Source organism: Sus scrofa, chromosome 1 (assembly GCF_054392235.1).
Source record: "Sus scrofa isolate SSC_HxYL_T2T_F1_AM1 chromosome 1, Sscrofa_HxYL_maternal_Yorkshire_Landrace_v2.0, whole genome shotgun sequence".
Lineage (NCBI taxonomy): Eukaryota > Metazoa > Chordata > Mammalia > Artiodactyla > Suidae > Sus > Sus scrofa.
The window spans coordinates 252,596,518-252,616,622 of record NC_139383.1 but is presented as its reverse complement, the minus strand read 5'-3'; the positions used below and the strand labels follow the sequence as shown (position 1 = coordinate 252,616,622).

Below are 20,105 nucleotides of genomic sequence, written 5' to 3'. Positions count from 1 at the left end.
AAAAGGATTATAATTTGCTTAAACATGAAGACTGCTAGAGTAATATTCCAATCCTCATCAGTAGTAAAAATCAAAGGCCTGTATGAGCACATACAGTGACGTCTCACACTGGCTCGGTAAAAAGGAGAGATCCCAAAACAAAATGCAAAGGTCAGTTACAGGCCTCTTCTCTCTTCAGGTCTTGATGTAAAACCAGCCTAACAGTACAGTGAGTCCACAGTGCTGTTAAGGTGGTGAGCTAGCCAAATTTTAGATTGGTAGAGTAGGAATAATATGCAGTGATGAAGACTGGACTATGCTGAAGGGGAGAATATTAGAAATTACAGAATTCAATGATACAGCTGAATCTTGATGTACCTGTATCTTAAATTTATAATTTTAAATTGAATCACTTTGTTGTACAGCAAAAATTATCACAACCTTGTAAACCAACTATACTTCAATAAAACTTAAAAATTTATAATTTTAACTGACCAGGCCAGACTGGCTACTATTAGAACTCAAGGGGGCTTTCCCAACGTGGCGCACCAGAAACAAATCCAACTAGGAACCATCAGGTTGCGGGTTTGATCCCTGGCCTCGCTCAGTGTATCCGACATTGCCATGAACTGTGGTGTAGGTCGCAGATGCAAAGCTTGGATTTGGTGTTGCTGTGGCTACGGCATAGGCCAACAGCTGTAGCTCCGATTAGACCCCTAGCCTGGGAACCTCCATATGCTAAAAGCATAAAAAAGAGAAAAGAACCCAAGGGACTGAAGTTTAGGAATCTTGTTTTAATTTAGCACCCTGGACAATTCAGATTTTTGTTCTGGTTTGATCACCCTGTGTAAAAGGGACAGCAAGGATCAGAAAATAGAAAAAGATGGCGTTCAAAAATAATTATCCCAACCTTATGGGTTTCCAATATCAAATGCCTGATCAGAATCTAACTCTTACTCAAAGTATTTCCTTCTTGGTAGTATATTAAAGACATAACCCAGCAGTAGTAATACTTGATGTTTTCCAATTATTTAATAACAGTAAGAAACGGTACATTTTCTCATTGGAATTCATAGGTGATAGGCAAAAGGTATGAAAGAGAAAGGTCTCTTTAGATTAAACACAGAAGTAAAAGGTAGCAACTGATAAAAGTTATTAAGAGTAAACTCAGCAAGAGAGAAGTGATAAACCATTCAACCGCCTGATGAATCCATTTGGCTCACACTTCTTGTGGTGTAGATGCCTTCTCCTCTGTCCTTAGAAAAGAATAAAAAGAGTAAGGCAAAAGGTGGTTTCCTCCTATTTCAAGGGAATTGAGGGTACAGGATGAGGCTGCCTGTAATCTTAAATTCTTTTTTTCTAAATTTAAAACTTTTCTGCTATTTGAAAGAGACATTGGGTTGGGCTGGGCCATGCTTGCTATCAATATCAAGTGTTGCAATTAGCACCACAAATCCTCCACTAGGACTGAGTCTTGGCACCATGCTTTGTCCATCATCAGCTTGAACATGAGAAAAGGCAAGCATGACTGCCATTCTTGGGAAGAAATAGCAGCTGTGAAAAGTGATGGAAAGCACAGGAGATATCAGAACCTGGAGAAAGGATGACAGTAAAAGAAGTGAGGTAGAAAGCTGGTTCTTTACTCCTCCAAGTGCCAGCTAAAAAGACTTAGAATCGGCGAATCCCCATGCAGCAAGTACAGGTGAAATTGGAAGATGCCCCAAGAAATGATCTGGTGTTCCCACCTAGCTTATTTTTCAGCTCAGTCTCTTAACAACATTGGAAATATTTGGAGGTCAACATCTCTCTTTTTTACCTAGAAGTTACAGGAGAGGACGAATAGAGATGGCAGACAATAAAAAAAAAAAAAGGATTATGAGAGAAGTCTGCATTATATATGGATAGAACTCACCCCATAATTCTAAGGACTTCTCAAAATTACAAGGGAAGGAAGGCAGAGCTTACTAGATATTTGAGGTGTTAAGAGAGACAGGCTAACAAAGCAAACTTAGTGACTGGCTTAATAAATCTACCACTTTGAAACTCTGTTCTTTATCTAAAGAGAGTGAGAAGAACAAGTTCAGAGAAGAAGCCAGTGTTACAAATTAAGATATTTGAAAGAGAAATTGGGCCTCTCTTTCCCTTTTCTTACACTATTACTTTCCTTCACCAGAAAATATACTTAGACCATACTGCAATAGGGCTCATCAAATGGATACCACCATGCAGTTCACTTGTGCCCCTTGCTAGATTCTGATTTCCCTATATGATATAAAAGGCTCCTGAACCTCCATTCATTCTTTGCTAAAATGCCTAAATAACCTATATTTAGGAGATAAAAAAGCATATTTACAATATGCTTATTACCGTAGAGTTTCCAAATCAGGGTTACGGAAGAAACTATTCTGAAAACTATCTTTCCATAACCCAACATGTCCATATATTACGAGTCCTTAACAAAGCATGGGTTTTGTTTTCACATTTCCAGGCAGAAAATCTACCCCTTGGCAGACCTTAAACTTTACCTGATAAACATTATAAACCTTCAGTCCAGGCTCCTCAATCTCTAATATATCCATTAATACCCCACCAAACAACAAAATATATCCACTTATCACAGTTCAATCCCATTTGAGCATCTGTAGCCACTATCTTGATATAATCATGTTCCAAAAGCTGCCTGAGTGTCCAATAGCAGCAAAGTCCCAATTAGGATAGACATGTTGACACCAATAATACTGAAGGTTGGTTTTAACTGCATTTTTTGTCAGTCTGGCTGGGAAGATCTGGACAGCTGGAAGTGAGCTTCTCCATCATTTTCTGTTTCTTTCTTTGTATCAATTTTCCACCTGTGAAGCCCAACACCCCACCACCAAGTGCAGCTGCAATTCCTGCCACTTTGAAGCCTGCAAGGAGGCCAATCGGACCCCCCACCATTCCTCCAATGAGTGCACCTGCCACAGGCAGAGCTGCCAGCTTGTATTTTGCAGCCTGTAAAAAAAAAAAAAAAAAAGAAAAAAAAATTCAATTTAGAAATTGAGTTGAGAATATCTCCCTGTGGTGATGTGCATTTTCCTCTCATTACTCCTGGCAATGCCTCTTTAACTCGTGGTACATAATTAACCTTAGAGATGGTTCCGGGGTTGGGGGTGGAGAGAAAGTATTCCACAGGTACTAAAATTGCTCCAGATCTCAGAGAAATGAGCTACAAAGAGTGGACTGCTACAAATTGATTTTACTTGCAAAACAATCAATCCACTAACTATCTAGCTGACTTATTGAAACAGTTTCAGCAGCCACAGATACTCTCAAAGCTTTTATGTTGCACAGAGATTATTCCATGCTACCTACCTGGGGTTAAAAGCAACATTCTATGGGAAATGACAGACCCAACTCCAAGTGTGCAGTCACATCCTTATACTTTTGTCCCTACTGGATTCCAGCAACCTCTCCACTTCTCTCCCTGCAAATATTCCCCTGCAACACCAAATGCCTTACAGTGGGGCTTCAGTTTATTCTCTCTTTTGAAAAAATTTCTCTCCCAACAGAATGAATCTTAGAGTAGAATATTACAACAGCCATTGATTTCCTGCACTACCTATGTGTCATTTCTTCCTTATTTTCTTAATTGCTGGTTCCCTCAACATTAAAGAGAGCAGATCAATTGGGTTAATACTAGGGATTCCTGAGAGCCAGAGCACCATTGATTTGTCAGCAGGAGCAGAATCTTACCTTCCCCAAGTTTTTGGTTCCCTCTTCAACATTCACAGCAGCACTGTTGACATGGTCTTCAATGCTGTCAATCTTCTCCTGCTGAGACTAGATGCAAAGGAATTATGAGTGAGCATTCCTGCTGGGGAGCAGCAGTCAGCCAATACACACTATTTTAATTCCTGTAATCAGGGCCCCATGTGCTGCAGACTTGCAGTCTTAACAGCAGTTGATTAATAGCATCTGATAAACTATGTCAAAAGTACAAATTCACTTGTATGAAAAAAAGGTGACAATTATTAGATAAGAAAAGGTGACAACTTTATAGGAAAAAGCATCTCACACTAAAATTCATTCAAACATACAAACATATTATTCTCCAAATGAACTTACTTTCCAGGAGGAAAAAAACCCAAGTAAGAATTTACATGTCATACTGGGTTTATAGAAAAAAAAAAAAACAAAATCAAACCAAAAAACCTTTCCAACTTACTTACCTCCTTTGAAGATTCAGTTTAAAAAAACAGGCAAATTTGCTGTAGTAGTTAAATGCCTTTGATCTAATAAACACAAGTTATGTTTTAGGAATAAGATCATAATATGGCTTGATCTGCCATGAAATATTTCCACTTCTGATATGCACCAAAGAGCAGTGAATAAATTTACTATCCTTGTCTTATACCTGCACATTTTAATACATTTTAAAATCATGACAATTTAAAATGTTTCAGATTAAATACATTAATAAAGCATTCTACATAAAATGGCAACACCTGTGCTGACACAAAAGAAATTTTGATGCATGGAATCTCTGGATAGAAGGAATATTCAGGTCATTGAGTGCAGTTTTCCCCTCAGCTGTGTGAAGCCCCACTACAACTTCTGACAAGTGGTTACAGAACCTCTGCTCAAACAACTCCAGTGATAGGAACTCACTTTTTGCCACAGGAACATAGTCACACTTAAAAAAAAGAAAAAGAAAAAAAAGAGTACATTTTTCTTTTTGGATGACCAGCAGCATATGGAGTTCCCAGGCCAGGGATCAGATCCAAGCCTTAGTTGCAACCTATGCTGCAGTCATGGCAATGCTGGATTCTTTAACCCACTGTGCTGGGCTAGAGATCAAACCCGCATCCAGGTGCCACAGAGATGCTGCCAATCTTGTTGGACCACAGTGGGAACTCCTATATCTCCACTTTTAAATGAATCTTATAAGGAATAACACACAGCCATTTTTATGGTATATATACTTTGATTAGTTCTGACAAATGTATAAATCCATGTAGCCCTGAACACATCAAAATACAGACTATTTACTTTTTGTTTTTAATTCACAGAAAAAAGAAGAGAGCCCTTCTTGATCCCAGCTAGATGCTAACTTCTACAATGATTGTGAAATAATTAGACTTTAATCCTTAAGTATTTGATTCCTTATATAATTGACCTTTTCACTTATAATGAAGTGGTTTTAACTATCACTCTTCTAATTCCAATCACTGTTTCATTTGAGAACATAAAACCCAAACAACACAGCTAATTCCCCGCTCCCCCTGCCGCCAATTGCTTCCTATTAGTATCAGTGATATTTCTTCTTATACACCAAGCATACCCTTTTCACTGTTAGAACTTTCACGGCATCCCTTCATTCCTATATTCTCCACCACTATCTTGACATCTGTAAACAATCTCTAATAAAGTCCCCTACTTTTCCTTCCAGCATCTCTCTCAGAGCCAAATACACAAGTGGCTCTCATACTTGAGTGTCCACCAGAATCACCTGGAGGACTCTCAAAATACAGGGTGCTGGACCTGAACCCCAGAATTTCTGGTTTAGCAAACTTGAGATAAGCCCAAAAATTTGCATCTCTAATGAGTTCCCAGGTGATGCTGATGGTACATCTCCATGATCCTCATACTTTAAAAACTACTAGTATATAGACACCAGAGGACTAAGGGCACAAACTTTGGTCAAATGTCCCATGTTCAAATCCTAGCACTGTGTATACCCTTGGACAAATTACTCAAGCTCTCCAGATGTCAGTATTCTCATCTGCCAAGTGAGGATAATACTTACACCTCACAGAAATGAAGTGAAGAAAAAATGAGATACTATGAAATATTAGAGGAAAACTTAAAAAGTCATCTTGATCTTCCAATGAAAGCTTAACTCCCATCTCTATTTTCTATCAAAAAATATATTAAACTTTTTCATATGATGCTTGAAAATTCTAGGGCAATGAAACATCAAATCTCTCTCAGCATTCATTCAATTTAGCTTTTTCTAAGAAAAGAAAACTTCTTTTATGTTAACTTTCGTTTTCAAAGGGCCAGCACTAATAATATCCAACTTGTCTGGATTTCTGCCATTATTTCTGTTTGGGAAATCCCCAACACTTTCTGTTCCTGCCTGAAAGTCTATCCTAGCAGATAAATCACAGGTAATAAACTCTATCATCAACCATCATATCTTGATGAGTTAAGGAGAGGGAAAATAGCCCAACATATCTCTTTTCTCTCAGTCCTCAAATAATTCCATCCAAATGGCAGAGGCTTCCAGGATTACTGCCATTATTTCAAAGCCTCAGGGAAATATTTTTCAGTGATCCTTTTTAAAAAGGTTGGCTATTGGAGTTCCCGTCATGGCGCAGTGGTTAACGTCCGACTAGGAACCATGAGGTTGCAGGTTCGCTCCCTGGCCTTGCTCAGTGGGTTAAAGATCCGGCGTTGCCGTGAGCTGTGGTGTAGGTCGCAGACGCGGCTCGGATCCCGCGTTGCTGTGGCTCTGGCGTAGGCTGGTGGCTACAGCTCTGATTTGACCCCTAGCCTGGGAACCTCCATATGCCGTGGGAGCGGCCCAAGAAATAGCGAAAAAGACAAAAAAAAAAAAAAAGAAAAAAAGAAAAAAGGTTGGCTATTAAAGCTTTATGACTTTTTTAAATAAAGGAAAATTTAAAAATTATTTTAATATTTTTCTACAAAACTCCTTTGAAAAAACTGGAGAAGGACCACAAATAAAGTCTGAGATCACAAACTATTTGAACAGTAATGTTCCCCATCACTGCAATCACCAATACTTGATGAGGCCTGTCTCACCCTAGACAGTGGTCCACACTTGTAAGGACATATTTACTATCAGGAAGCTTACTTAAATAAGGGCATGCAGAGAAGGCAGAGAGCAGTCTAACTGCTATCCTGGGATCAATAGTTGGCCCTCTTTCTTTCTACATTTTCTTCTTTCCCTATTTTGCTTAATTTGAATCTCAATCTTTGTCCATATCTTCAAATTCTATTCCTTGAGTAAGGAAGACTCAATGATACAATAATTACATAGTTAGGCAGCAAAACAATGTCAGAGTTGAATCACTGTCCATAGAATGCCAAACTAGACTCCATCCAGGGCTGAATCTGGTCACCACTTGTCCACCATGGCCTTGGCTTTTTTTCCTTTCTTTTTTTTTTTCTTTCTTTTTTTTTTTTTTTTTTTTTTAAATCTTTTTAGGGCCACACCTGTTGCATACAGAAGTTCCCAGGCTAAGGGTCGAATCAGAGCTGCAGTCTCTAGCCTGTGCCACAGCCACAGCAACACAGGATCTGAGCCACATCTGTGGCCTACACCACGGCTTGGGGCAATGCCAGATCCTTAACCCACTGAGGGAGGCAAGAGATCAAACCTGTATCCCCATGGATATCAAGCTGGGTTCTTGAACTGCTGAGCAAGAATGGAACTTGCTATCCTTGGCTCTTTATGCTGAGCCAAACCATACATATACAACCTTACCCATGACAGGACACAAAGCTCCTAACAACCACGGTGGCTCAGAAGCCTCCTCATCTCTACCAACCTTCCCCTTTTGCTTCTGGTTTGCTTATGTTTGCTTTCATCTGCCTAGGCCTCCCAAATCTGACAACCATTAAACTTCCTGACATTTTATATTTTGGCACCTCATAAATTTTCTCAGCATCCCTTTAACAGTGAGTTAAAAACCATTATGAGGGACACTGCAGTGTTTCTCAAACTAGAGTACTGTAAAAACTTTTCCCTTTTTAAAAGAAAATAATTCTCCAAAGACTCTAAGAATACATCTACAGATTTTAAGAAATACTGATTTAAGTTCCCTTACCTGCCTGAAAAAAATAACAGAATCTTAGTGAACCTGAGATCCTAGAAACAATGTGATTTATTAAATAAATATTTGCCAAGTAGAATGTAACTTGGGCATTTAAGGTTAAACCTAATGAAGAATGGTTTTCCCTTGCTGGTAGTTATGTAATTTTATTAAAGTGCTTGGAAACCTACAGTTTAAGAAGTTAATGTCAAAACTCCAGATATTCTCCTGGAGTTCCTGTCATGGCTCAGGTGAAAAGAATCTGACTAGTAACCATGATAACACAGGTTCGACTTCTGATCTCCCTCAGCAGGTTAAGGATCCAGCATTGCTGTGAGCTATGGCGTAGGTTGCAGATGAGGCTCAGATCTGGCATTGCTATAGCTGTGGCGTAGGCCAGCAGATACAGCGATTCAACCCCTAGCCTAGAAACCTCCATATGCCGCAGGTGTGGCCCTAAAAAGACAACAAAACAAAACAAAACCTCCAGGTTATTTTACTTTATTCTTCATTCTCGAAACTCCAGCTAGTTGCCATCTTAGACCCTGACCGATTCATGTAACATTTGAGTTATCTTGGTTCTGACTCCAGAGATACATAACCTACTACTCCTTAATCACATGCAATCACATACACAGAAAAGCCCAGAAACACAAACACTATGACATACAGGCAGAGCATACTGGCCTACAGTAGGCAATAAAGAGAGTAGGTAAGTATGCTCATGACATTACAAGATTCAGCAATAGGAAAGGGACTACATGAACTACAGTACCAAAATGTCTCAAGGTATGGGGTGATGGCAAAGAGAGAATCAAACAAAGGAGGGACAAAGGCAAGAATGTAGTGGGTCGGTGACAGGGAAATAACAGACATTATCTCATGTTGTTCTCCCATTAATTTACAAAGCTCACTGTGATCAACATTCTGAAGGTCACAGAGGTAATAAATGGGAAGTATTTGATTTAATTCATTACAAGCCAGTTTTCATGCATTGGGTATAAAACTGGATTATACAAGCCAAAGGGAATAAGGCATAAGATAGAGACAAAACTGGACTAGCAGCAAGGATGACATGCTATTGAGTGAATGGCACAGAGTTTCTCAATTTCCCCTTGACTAGAAATAAGGCTGGTTCCATAGTTAAAGGAATAGAAGAGGGTACTTAAGCAATAAAGTTTGAAGAAAAATAAGCAGGGTGCCTAGTAGATATTAATTTATTAACATCTACTGGACCACACCTAGATCTCTCAATGGCTTTGCAAGTATTTTTTTTATTGTGGTAAAATATAGATAACAAACTTTACAATTTTAAGTGTACAATTCAACGGCCTTAAGTACATTCACAATGTTATGTAACTATCTTGCCTGACTTATAGGTTCTTTTTTTATACTATTCTCTATTCTTCATTGAGGTTAGCATAATACCATGCACATAGAAAGCACTCCATGAATATATGGTTAATTTGCCTAAACACTATCATGTCCATGTGATGATAATGAGAGGATGTGGTCACTCTAGTTATGTTCCCAAGTCATGTGGTGTCTAAATGGAGTTTCTGTTGTGTCCTTGACCATGTGGTCATGAGAACTCAGTCACCCTAGGAATAGTCATCAGGGATTCTCCTTTGAGCTTTTGTCTAATATCATTCTGTCTCATGTCCTTACACAGACTATTATAAATAGGACATTTGTATAGAGCCATGGATATACCCAGTTTTCCTGCACAAATCTTCCTTAAATTAGGGGTTAGGAGCTGCTTACATAACCTAATCAGATATATAACTTCTTAAACTGTCACAAAGCCTTATTTTCTTTTCATGTGCCTGTCCCATTGGAAGGAAAATGTTTTCATCTTGAATGAGAAGCACTCTGTACATGTTTAGTTTGTTTTTTTTTAATCAACTTTATTGACGTATAATTTACATACCTTGTAACTCATATATTTTTATGTGTACATATTTATGACTTCTGGCAAATGCAAATTATCTGTGTAAACATATATGCACAGACATTACAAACTGCATTTACAAACTGTGATATAACGACTGAATAAACCTTGATTCTAAAACCAACAAATATTTTGGGATGTTAATTGTATTATTCTCTTTTATATGCAACTATATTAACAGACTGTACAGATACCTAATTCAGAAACATTTTGTTCTGATTTAGAAGTAGAAAAAAAGGAAAATCCTTTAAACAATTTACTTTATTCAATTTAAGGCATTACTTTTCAAGAAAAATCCACAAATTAGAAGACAAGCAGTTAAGTGGCTAGTACTAAAAAGCCTAGAAGTCGTATTTTAGGACAAACACACTAGAGAATCAAGGGTTCTTAAGAAAATATTGTGAGGTATGCAAAGAAGGATAACTGTGATCTTATAGAGTTAAAAAACTTTTTCTTTTTTATTCTTCCATTATGGTTTATTACAGGATATTGAATATAGTTCCTGCCATACAGTAGGACCTTGCTGTTTATGGTTTATTACAGGATATTGAATATAGTTCCTGCCATACATAGGACCTTGCTGTTTACCCATTCTATACATAATAGCTTCCATCTGCTAATCCCAAACTCCCAATCTATTCATCTCTCACTTCCCCTCCCTCTAGGCAACTATAAGTCTGTTCTCTATGTCTGTGAGTCTGTTTGTTTTGTAAATAAGCCCATTTGTGTCATTTTATTTATTGATTTATTTTTTTAGGGCTGCACCCATGGCATATGAAAGTTCCCAAGTTAGGGGTCAAATCAGAGCTACAGCTGCCAGCCTACACCACAGCCACAGCAACACAGGATCCGAGCCGCGTCTGCTACCTACACCACAGATCATGGCAATGCTGGATCCTTAACCCACTGAGCGAGGCCAGGGATAGAACCCGCAACCTCATGGTTCCTAGTCGGATTCGTTTCCGCTGTGCCACAATGGAAACTCCCCCCATTTGTGACATTTTAGATTCCACATATAAGTTATATCATATGGTATTTATCTTCCTGACTTTGCTTAATCTCTGATTGCATCCATGTTGCTGCAAATGGCAATATTTCATTCTTTTTTATGGCTGAGTAGTATTCCATTGTTTATATGTACCACATCTTCTTTTTCTTCTATTGTTTTTTAAACAAAATGCCCTGTCTTCTTTATCCATTCATCTTTTGATGGATAGTTACCTTCCATGTTTTGGCTATTATAAATAGTGTGCTACTATAAACACTGTGGTGCATATATCTCTTCAAATGACAGTTTCGTCCAGATATATGCTTAGGAGTAGAAGTGGTGGATCATATGGCAACCCTATGTTTAGTTTTTTGAGGAATCTCCATATTGTTTCCCATAGTGGCCGCACAAACTTACACTTCCACCAACATTGTAGAAGTGTTCCCTTTTCTCCACACCTCCTCCAGCACTTGTTATTTGTAGAATTTTATTTATTTTTGCCTGCTGTACAGCATGGGGATCAAGTTATTCTTACATGTATACATTTTTCCCCCACCCTTTAGTCTGTTGCAATATGAGTATCTAGACATAGTTCTCAATGCTACTCAGTAGGATATCCTTGTAAATCTATTCTAAGTTGTATCTGATAACCCCAGGCTCCCGATCCCTCCCACTCCTTCCCCCTCCCATCAGGCAGCCACAAGTCTCTTCTCCAAGTCCGTGATTTTCTTTTCTGAGGAGATGTTCATTTGTGCTGGATATTAGATTCCAGTTATAAGTGATATCATATGGTATTTGTCTTTGTCTTTCTGGCTCATTTCACTCAGGATGAGATTCTCTAGTTCCATCCATGTTGCTGCAAATGGCATGATGTCATCCTTTTTTATGGCTGAGTAGTATTCCATCGTGTATATATACCACCTCTTCCGAATCCAATCATCTGTCGATGGACATTTGGGTTGTTTCCATGTCCTGGCTATTGTGAATAGTGCTGCAATGAACATGCGGGTGCATGTGTCTCTTTTAAGTAGAGCTTTGTCCGGATAGATGCCCAAGAGTGGGATTGCAGGGTCATATGGAAGTTCTATGTATAGATTTCTAAGGTATCTCCAAACTGTTCTCCATAGTGGCTGTACCAGTTTACATTCCCACCAGCAGTGCAGGAGGGTTCCCTTTTCTCCACAGCCTTTCTAGCAGTTGTTATTTGTGGACTTATTAATGATGGCCATGCTGACTGGTGTGAGGTGGTATCTCATGGTAGTTTTGATTTGCATTTCTCTTATAATCAGCGATGTTGAGCATTTTTTCATGTGTTTGTTGGCCATCTGTATATCTTCCTTGGAGAACAGTCTCTTCAGGTCTTTTGCCCTTTTTCCATTGATTGATTGGCTTTTTTGCTGTTGAATTGTATAAGTTGCTTATATATTCTAGAGATTAAGCCCTTGTCAGTTGCATCATTTGAAACTATTTTCTCCCATTCTGAAAGTTGTCTTTTTGTTTTCTTTTGGGTTTCCTTTGCTGTGCAAAAGCTTTTCAGTTTGATTAGGTCCCATGGGTTTATTTTTGCTCTTATTTCTATTGCTTTGGGAGACTGACCTGAGAAAATATTCATGATGTTGATGTCCGAGAGTGTTTTGGCTATGTTCTCTTCTAGGAGTTTGATGGTGTCCTGTCTTATATTTAAGTCTTTCAGCCATTCTGAGTTTATTTTTGTGCATGGTGTGAGGGTGTGTTCTAGTTTCACTACTTTCCATGCAGCTGTCCAGGTTTCCCAGCAATGCTTGCTGAATAGACTTTCTTTTTCCCATTTTATGTTCTTGTCTCCCTTGTCAAAGTTTAATTGACCATAGGTGTCAGGGTTTATTTCTGGGTTCTCTATTCTGTTCCATTGGTCTGTCTGTCTGTTTTGATACCAATACCACACTGTTTTGATGACTGTGGCTTTGTAGTATTTCTTGAAGTCTGGGAAAGTTATGCCTCCTACTTGGTTTTTGTTCCTCAGGATTGCTTTGGGGATTCTGGGTCTTTTGTGGTTCCATATAAATTTTTAGATCATTTGTTCTAGTTCTGTGAAAAATGTCCTGGGTAATTTGATAGGGATTGCATTGAATTTGTAGATTGCTTTGGGTAGTATGGCCATTTTTACAATATTGATTTTTCCAATCCATGAACATGGAATATCTTCTTTGATTTCTTTGATTAAAGTTTTATAGTTCTTGGCATATAAGTCCTTTACCTCCTTGGTCAGGTGTATTCTGTATTGTAGAATTTTAATGGTGGCCATTCTAACTAGTGTGAGGTGATACCTCATTGTAGTTTTGATTTACATTTCTCTAATAATTAGCACATTTTCATCTGCCTATTGGCCATCTGTATGTCTTCTTTGGACAAATGTCTATTTAGGTCTTCTGTTTATTTTTTTATTGAGTTGTGTTTGTTTGTTTTTTTTGATACTGAGCTGCACATTTTTTAATTGGGTTGTTTTTTTTGCTTTGGTTTCTTTTATGCTGAGCTGTATGAACTGTCCCTTGTCAGTTGTATAATTTGCAAATATTTTCTCCCAATCTGTAGGTTGTCTTTTTATTTATGGTTTCCTTTGTTGTGCAAAAGCTTGTAAGTTTGATTAGGTCCTATTTGTTATTTTTACCTTTATTTCTATTGCCTTGGGAGATGGACCTAAGAAAATATTGGTATGATTTATGTCAGAGAATGTTTTGCCCAAGTTCTCTTCTAGGGAGTTTCATGGTATCATGTCTTACATTTAAGTCCCTAAGCCATTTTGAGCTTATTTTCGTTTGCAGTGTGAAGGTGTGTTCTAACTTCACTGACTTACATGCAGCTATCTAGCCTTCCCAACACCATCTGCTGTCTTTTCTTCACTGTATATTCTTGCCTACTTCGTTGAAGATTAGTTGACCATACATAGGTATGTGAATTCATTTCTAGGCTCTATTCCATTCCTTTGTTCCATATGTCTGTTCCTGGGCCAATACCTTGCTACCATGCTGTGTTTGTTATTGTTGTTTTATGCCTCTGCCCACAGCATGTGAAAGTTCCTGGGCCAAGGATCAAACCTGAGCCACAGCAGTGACAATGCCAAGTTCTTAACTGATAGGCCACCAGGGAGCTCTAATACCATGCTGTTATGATTACTATAGTTTTGTAGTATTGTCTGAGGACTGAGAGGATTATGCCTCTAGCTTTATTCTTTCTCCTCAGGATTGCTTTGGCAATTTTGGGTGTTTTCTGGCTCCATACAAATTTTAGGGTTATTTGTTCTAGTCCTGTGAAAAATATCTTGGTTAAGTTCATACAGATTGCATTACATCTGTAGATTGCTTTGGATAGTATAGCCATTTTAACAATATTAATTCTTTTAATCCAAGAGCATGGGCTATCTTTCCATTTCTTTGAATCATCTTCAATTTACTTTATCAGTGTTTCATAGTTCTTAGTATATAATTCTTTACCTCTGTGGTCAGGTTTATTCCTAAGAATTTATGTGATTTTTTTTTTTTTTTGCTTTTTAGGGCTGTATGTGAAGCATATGGAGTCTGAGCTGCTTTTTTTACCTACTCCACAGCTCATGGAAAGAGCAGATCCTTAACCCACTGAGTGAGGCCAGGGATCAAACCCAAATCCTCATGGATACTAGTCGGGTTTGTTATCACTGAGCCATAACAGGAAAGCCTATGTGACTTTAAAAGGGATTGTTTTTTATTTTTATTTATTTATTCTTTTTTTGGCTGTCCTGCAGTATATGGAATTCCCAAGCCAGGGATCAGCTCTGAGCTACAGTTGAGACCTAAGCCACAGGTATAGAAATGCTGGTCCTTAACCCACTGTGCCAGGCCAGCAATCAAACCTATATCCCACTGTTCCCAAGATGCTTCCAATCCTGTTGTGCCATGGAAAGAACTCCAAGGAATTGTTTTTTAACTTTCCCTTTCTGATATTTGTTAGCATTGAGAAATGTAACAGATTTATGTTTGTAAATTTTGTATCCTGCTACCTTGCTGAATTTATTTATCAGTTCTAGTAGTATTTGTTCTTGTAGTAGTTGTGTGTCTTCAAGGTTTTCTATAATAGTATCATGTCATCTGCATATAATGACAATTTTACCTCTTCTCTTGCAATTTTAATAACTTTTACCTTTTGCTTGTTTGATTGCTGTGGCTAGGACTTCCAATACTATGCTGAATAGAAGTGGTAAGAGTGGGCATACTTGCTCCAGATTTTAGTGGGAAGGATTTCGGCTTTTCATCCTTGAGTATTATGTTGGTTGTGGTGGAAAAACTTTTATATGGAAACAAGATCAAACTTTTATAGGACATGGCTCCAGAGGGCAAAAGTACCAGAAGAAAGTTATTAAGGGGATAGTTTACATTACATAAGATAGAAGTTTTAAGAGCTAGAGCCTCCCAATGGAATGGTTGTATCCTTGCACTGTAATTGTTTTTAAAAAAGCAAAAGATCATTTATTTGAGAAGCTGGGACAAGAGCAGAAGGATTAGAGTAGTTGGCCTCTTAAATCCTTTCCAATTACAATCCTGATATTGTGTCAACTAGGAACTTCTTATAATTTAAGGCCGAATGTCATGGAAACCATAAGTCAGATATGTACAACCCATAAATCATGGTCTGATCAAGAACAATGAACTAAACCCAGACAGAAGTGTAAGCGGAAACAGGCTTGCACCTATATGTACATACATATATACACACACATATCTACTTTCTCATAATTCCTGGGAAGGAAAAATAAGAATAACTTAGAAAACTAATGACAGAAAATCTGTTCTATCTTTCCCACCAAATCTACTTTGTTTCCTAATCTACGTTAACAGTATCACTGGCTACCTGATTATACAGAATAAAACCTTAACGTTATTTTCTTTGACTCTTCTACGTTCCTCAAATTTCTACTAATTCTATCCCAAAAATACCTCTATAATGTCTTTTAGCTTTATACTTTTATTTCTATGCTCTCAGTGAAACTCTTGCTTTGATTCCTAAGTAATCCTTCCAGGTGTAATCTCCTTCTTTACAAGGCTATAATTCACCCTGCTAACAGTGATCTTTCTGAAGCAAAGACTGAATCAAATGACCCTAATCTACTCAAAAATCTACAAGATCCATGATACCTACAAAGCAAAGTTCCAATTCTTTGGTATGGCCTTCACTGACATCTCAATCTCCTTGCTTAATTTGCTTGTGGTATCTTATGTGTTGGTTACACTTTAGTAATTCATAAAAGACTACACACACCTCTCTGCTCCATTCTTTGTTTAGATGTCTTCAAATGCATCCCCTCATTTCTACTTGTGGAAATTTCACTCAATTTTTAAGGCTCAAGCAAATGCTACCTATCTTGTACACTATCCTTAATGCTTCTATGTCACAACCCCTGCCTCATTTCCTAAGTATTAAATGCTTCTTCTTGGAGCTGGTAATATTTCTTTCCATACCTTATTTTTACATTTAACAATATTGATTGAAATTTCAGTTTTGAGGGTCCAAACTTATGGTGCCCACTGCAAATGCCTAAAGGCAGAGAGCAAGCTTCATGTATTTCTATATCCAACCCTGTCAGAACCCCAAGTGTTTAATAAATATTTTTTAATTGAATTGAGATTTGAGGACAGTGAGACTCATACCAGACTCATAGCTCAAAACCAGTCTTGAAAACTGTAAATTTTATTAAAATTCTTATCAGAAGCCTAGTGATTAATAAAAGTCTCTTATCCTATTAGCCTAACATCTCAAAAAGTCAAAAACAGTTATATACTTACATTCACTAGGAGAGAGAAATCAGTGACCAGTTGGCTAAGTTCAATTAAGTCCTTTAAAAAGAGAGAAAGAGGAAGTTACTCCCATGGTTCACAGCTACCAAAAGGAAAATAATTTTTAACATACCGCTTCTAAGGTTTCCCATGATTCTGCAGCATTTTGATCTTGAGGAATTTCAGGCAGCGCATATATCTGAGTCATACTCTGAGGTTCAGTTTCATCTTCAGTAGTGTGAAATGCTCCTGGATGAACATAGCCTCATGTTTAGAGTTTATCTGCTTTGTTAGAAAGACAGTAGTAGCATGAATCCATTCCATAAAACAATTACCATGCAAAATGCTTGCTAACTGAAGTCGGCTAAAAGTAAATGGATTATTTATCAATGGGAAGGTAAGTTAACAATTTTTTTAAAATTATTCTAGAAAGTTATTCCCCCAAAATGGCTACAAATACTACTTACCTAAGCTGAATAACTAGGGCTAAATGTGGAAGTAGCACCAAAGTAGAACTAGTCTATTTGGCCAATAATCTATCAAAAGCTATCCAGTAGAAATAAACTTAACACTCTTCATTGCTGAATCATTAACCTTTCTTTAGCTACTTCAGTAATAACAGATTCACAAGATGTTTAAAGTAGGGAAGTGAAGTGGTTTTAATCAATGAAAATTGGTCATTTTTGGTAACAATAAATTTGTCATCAAACTAATGCCTCTTACTATATGTATCTTTTTGTATATATTGTCATCTTTCTTCTCCTCGAAGTAATTTTTCAGGGCCATGCTTTCCTTATTTCTATGTATTTTCTGACTTTTTAAAAAGCCATCAACCCACTAAAGCTTTCTTCATTAAACACTGCTATAAGGATGAATTAATTAATGGGAGTTCTCTTGTGGTGCCACAGGTTAAGGATCTGTGTTGTCACTGTAGCAGCCTGGGTTAATGCTTTGGCATGGGTTTGATCTCTGGCCTAGGAACTTCCACGTGCCACAGGTGTGTCCAAAAAAAAAGAAAAAATGAATTAATTTATACTCCAAACCCCACCATCAAGTCTTTCTTATTTCCTTCAATTGGTTTTATCAAATATTCATTCATTAAACTGCTGTTTATAAAATGCCTACTATATGTGAATCAGTGTGTAAGGTAAATCATAAAACACTTCCAAGGAATCAATGTATCATAGTGGTTAGGAGTATGGGCTTAGTCACAAAGATCTGGGTTAGAATCTGTGTTTGACTATTTACTTGCTCTTTGACTCGGGAAGGTATTGACTTATTTTCCTCATTTGTAAAATAAGGTGATATTTATTTTGCACTGTGCCTGGCTTATCTATCAAGTACAACTGGTTAATAAATAGTTACTACTATTGCTACTGCTACTCTGCTATCATTAATGGAGCTTACTCCATAAAATGTGTTATAGACATGTTAACAGGCAAGTTCAGTATAGTCTGCTAAGAACTATGATATGGGTAAGTATGGAACATTACATGAGCTCAGAAGAGAGGTATTTAACTTAAGACTCATAGAGGAAGAGTGGTCCAAGAAAGTTCTGAAGCTGAAGCCTGAGAATGAACAGAAATTATATAGCTGAACTGGGGCAAGGGTAGAGAAGGAAGGAGAGAGTATTCAGGTCAGGGAGGATAATATGTATATAAATTTTCGAACTAAAAGGAGTCAGTAGAGCTAAGCATGGACTATAACAACGAAAAGCAAAGGTTGAGGCTGGAAATCTAAGATGACATCACATATGGTATGTAAAGGCATATGGAGGTTCCCAGGCTAGGGGTCTAATTGAAGCTACAGCTGCTGGCCTACACCAGAGCCACAGCAACGTCAGATCTGAGCCATGTCTGCGACCCACACCACAGCTCACAGCAACACCGGATCCTTAACCCACTGAGCGAGGAGGCCAGGGATCGAACCTACAACCTCATGGTTCCAGTTGGATTTGTTTCTGCTGTGCTACAACAGGAACTCCAAGAACTTTGTTTTTAATGGAACTATCAAAAGAAGTTGGGGAATATTGGTAAGCTGAGGGCACAAAATCGTATTTCAGGTTTAGAAAGGTAAACATAGCTGTAGTGTGAAGAACGGGTTAAGGATGGAGTTGAAAGTTGAAAAATTAGAGTAAAAAACCCATTGGGAGGCTTTTCCATGTGTCTGGTGCAAAATGATGATGGTGTGCTCTAGGATGGTGGCAGCAGAAATGGAAAGAAGAGATCTAAAGGTCTATTTCCCTTACTTCCCTTTTGTCTTCCTATGCAAGCTCAAAATACCTAACACTGCAGTATTTTCTGAGCCCCTATTACGTATGGTGTAGAGTATCAGGGATTAAAAAAAAAAAAAGTGTATAATACAAAGTAGATGCTCTCAAGGAACTTATATTCTAGAAGAGCAGACATACAAAGAGACAATCCTAAAACAGTAAGAGAGTGCACTGATATATAAATAGATATAGATACATGTAGTATTTATGGTAGTTTAAGCTGGGGGTAGCATCTGACCTAGCTTAGTGTGGTGTGCAATTTATGGGATAGCTTCCTAAAATGGGGGAATCTCACTAGGCAAAGAAGATAGGAATATAAATTCTAGGTAGAGAAACCAGAATGAAAAAGGTCCTCAATGATGTCATCTAACAAAAAATCAGCAGTTTGGTCTCGCCAAAGCATAAAACAAAAGACCTATGGTTCCAAGTATAAGACACTATAGATGGTTAGGAGGAGCCCTGCAAGCCAGTTAAAAACTGTGGACCTTAAATGGCAGACAGTGGAGAGATACTGAAGGGTTACAAGCAGGGAAATGATAGCGTGACATGTGACACTTGATCTACTCCTAAAAGTAAGGCATTATAACTCTAAGTTCATCTTCTCTCTCAATGTCTTTTTTCATCCTACCCTATAATTGAATGGTATTTTTCTAAAACTACGTTAGTATTTTACTTTCAAAATTTGTCAATATGTTACCTCTTAAGGAAATAAACCCATGTGAATTGTTTAGGAAGGGCATAATCAGTTGACTAAAAGGTAATTTGTAGGCTTATCAGAATTGACAATGTTCTTTTTAATTTTGAATCTTTAAGAACTGAATACATTTCCCTACCTTAAAGCAAGAGCAAAAACATCAGATACAGAGTAAGTTTTATACTACAAAATATGGTAAATACCCAGCATTTTAAAAGCTCTGATTTTTACAAATGCTTAAAAGAGTTATTTATCACATCCTAAGTTATCCCATAGACACTTTTCACTTTAGTCAAAATTATTAATTACCCTAAGATCTTTCTTCTACTTAAAATTTCTTTTGTAAAAATAACTCTGATTTCTTTAACAGGATGATTAGTAATGATAACTATTACCATTAACAGATCAAATGTAAAGTAGAACTTTATAAACACAACACCACTCTAAAGATTTTTTTAAGCTGTAATCTTTGTACTATTAGAGAAGATTCCAATGAGGTATGCCAGAGTACATAATAAAACGAGAGACTATCATACGTAAATTCTTGATGTAAAAAACAAAGGGATGGGAAATGTTTGACATTTTAAGCACACATAAAAGATTTCCCTCACTGAAAAAATA

The 20,105-nt window shown here is 37.5% G+C and overlaps 1 protein-coding gene across 3 annotated transcripts in view; it reads right to left on the bottom strand.

Moving 5' to 3' along the window:
• Positions 1-992: 992 nt before the first annotated feature.
• The window catches only part of STX17 (syntaxin 17), a 101,829-nt gene continuing 82,716 nt past the window's right edge, over positions 993-20,105 (bottom strand). For all 3 annotated transcript variants that reach the window (XM_005660277.4, XM_084991280.1, XM_084991292.1), the window contains exons 5-8: positions 16,652-16,767; positions 16,528-16,578; positions 3,712-3,798; positions 993-2,970 (exon numbers count right to left, since the gene is read on the bottom strand). In XM_005660277.4, the coding sequence (XP_005660334.1) occupies positions 2,731-2,970; positions 3,712-3,798; positions 16,528-16,578; positions 16,652-16,767 (494 nt within the window). In that variant the 3' untranslated portion in view covers positions 993-2,730. The remainder of the gene's footprint in view (positions 2,971-3,711; positions 3,799-16,527; positions 16,579-16,651; positions 16,768-20,105) is intronic.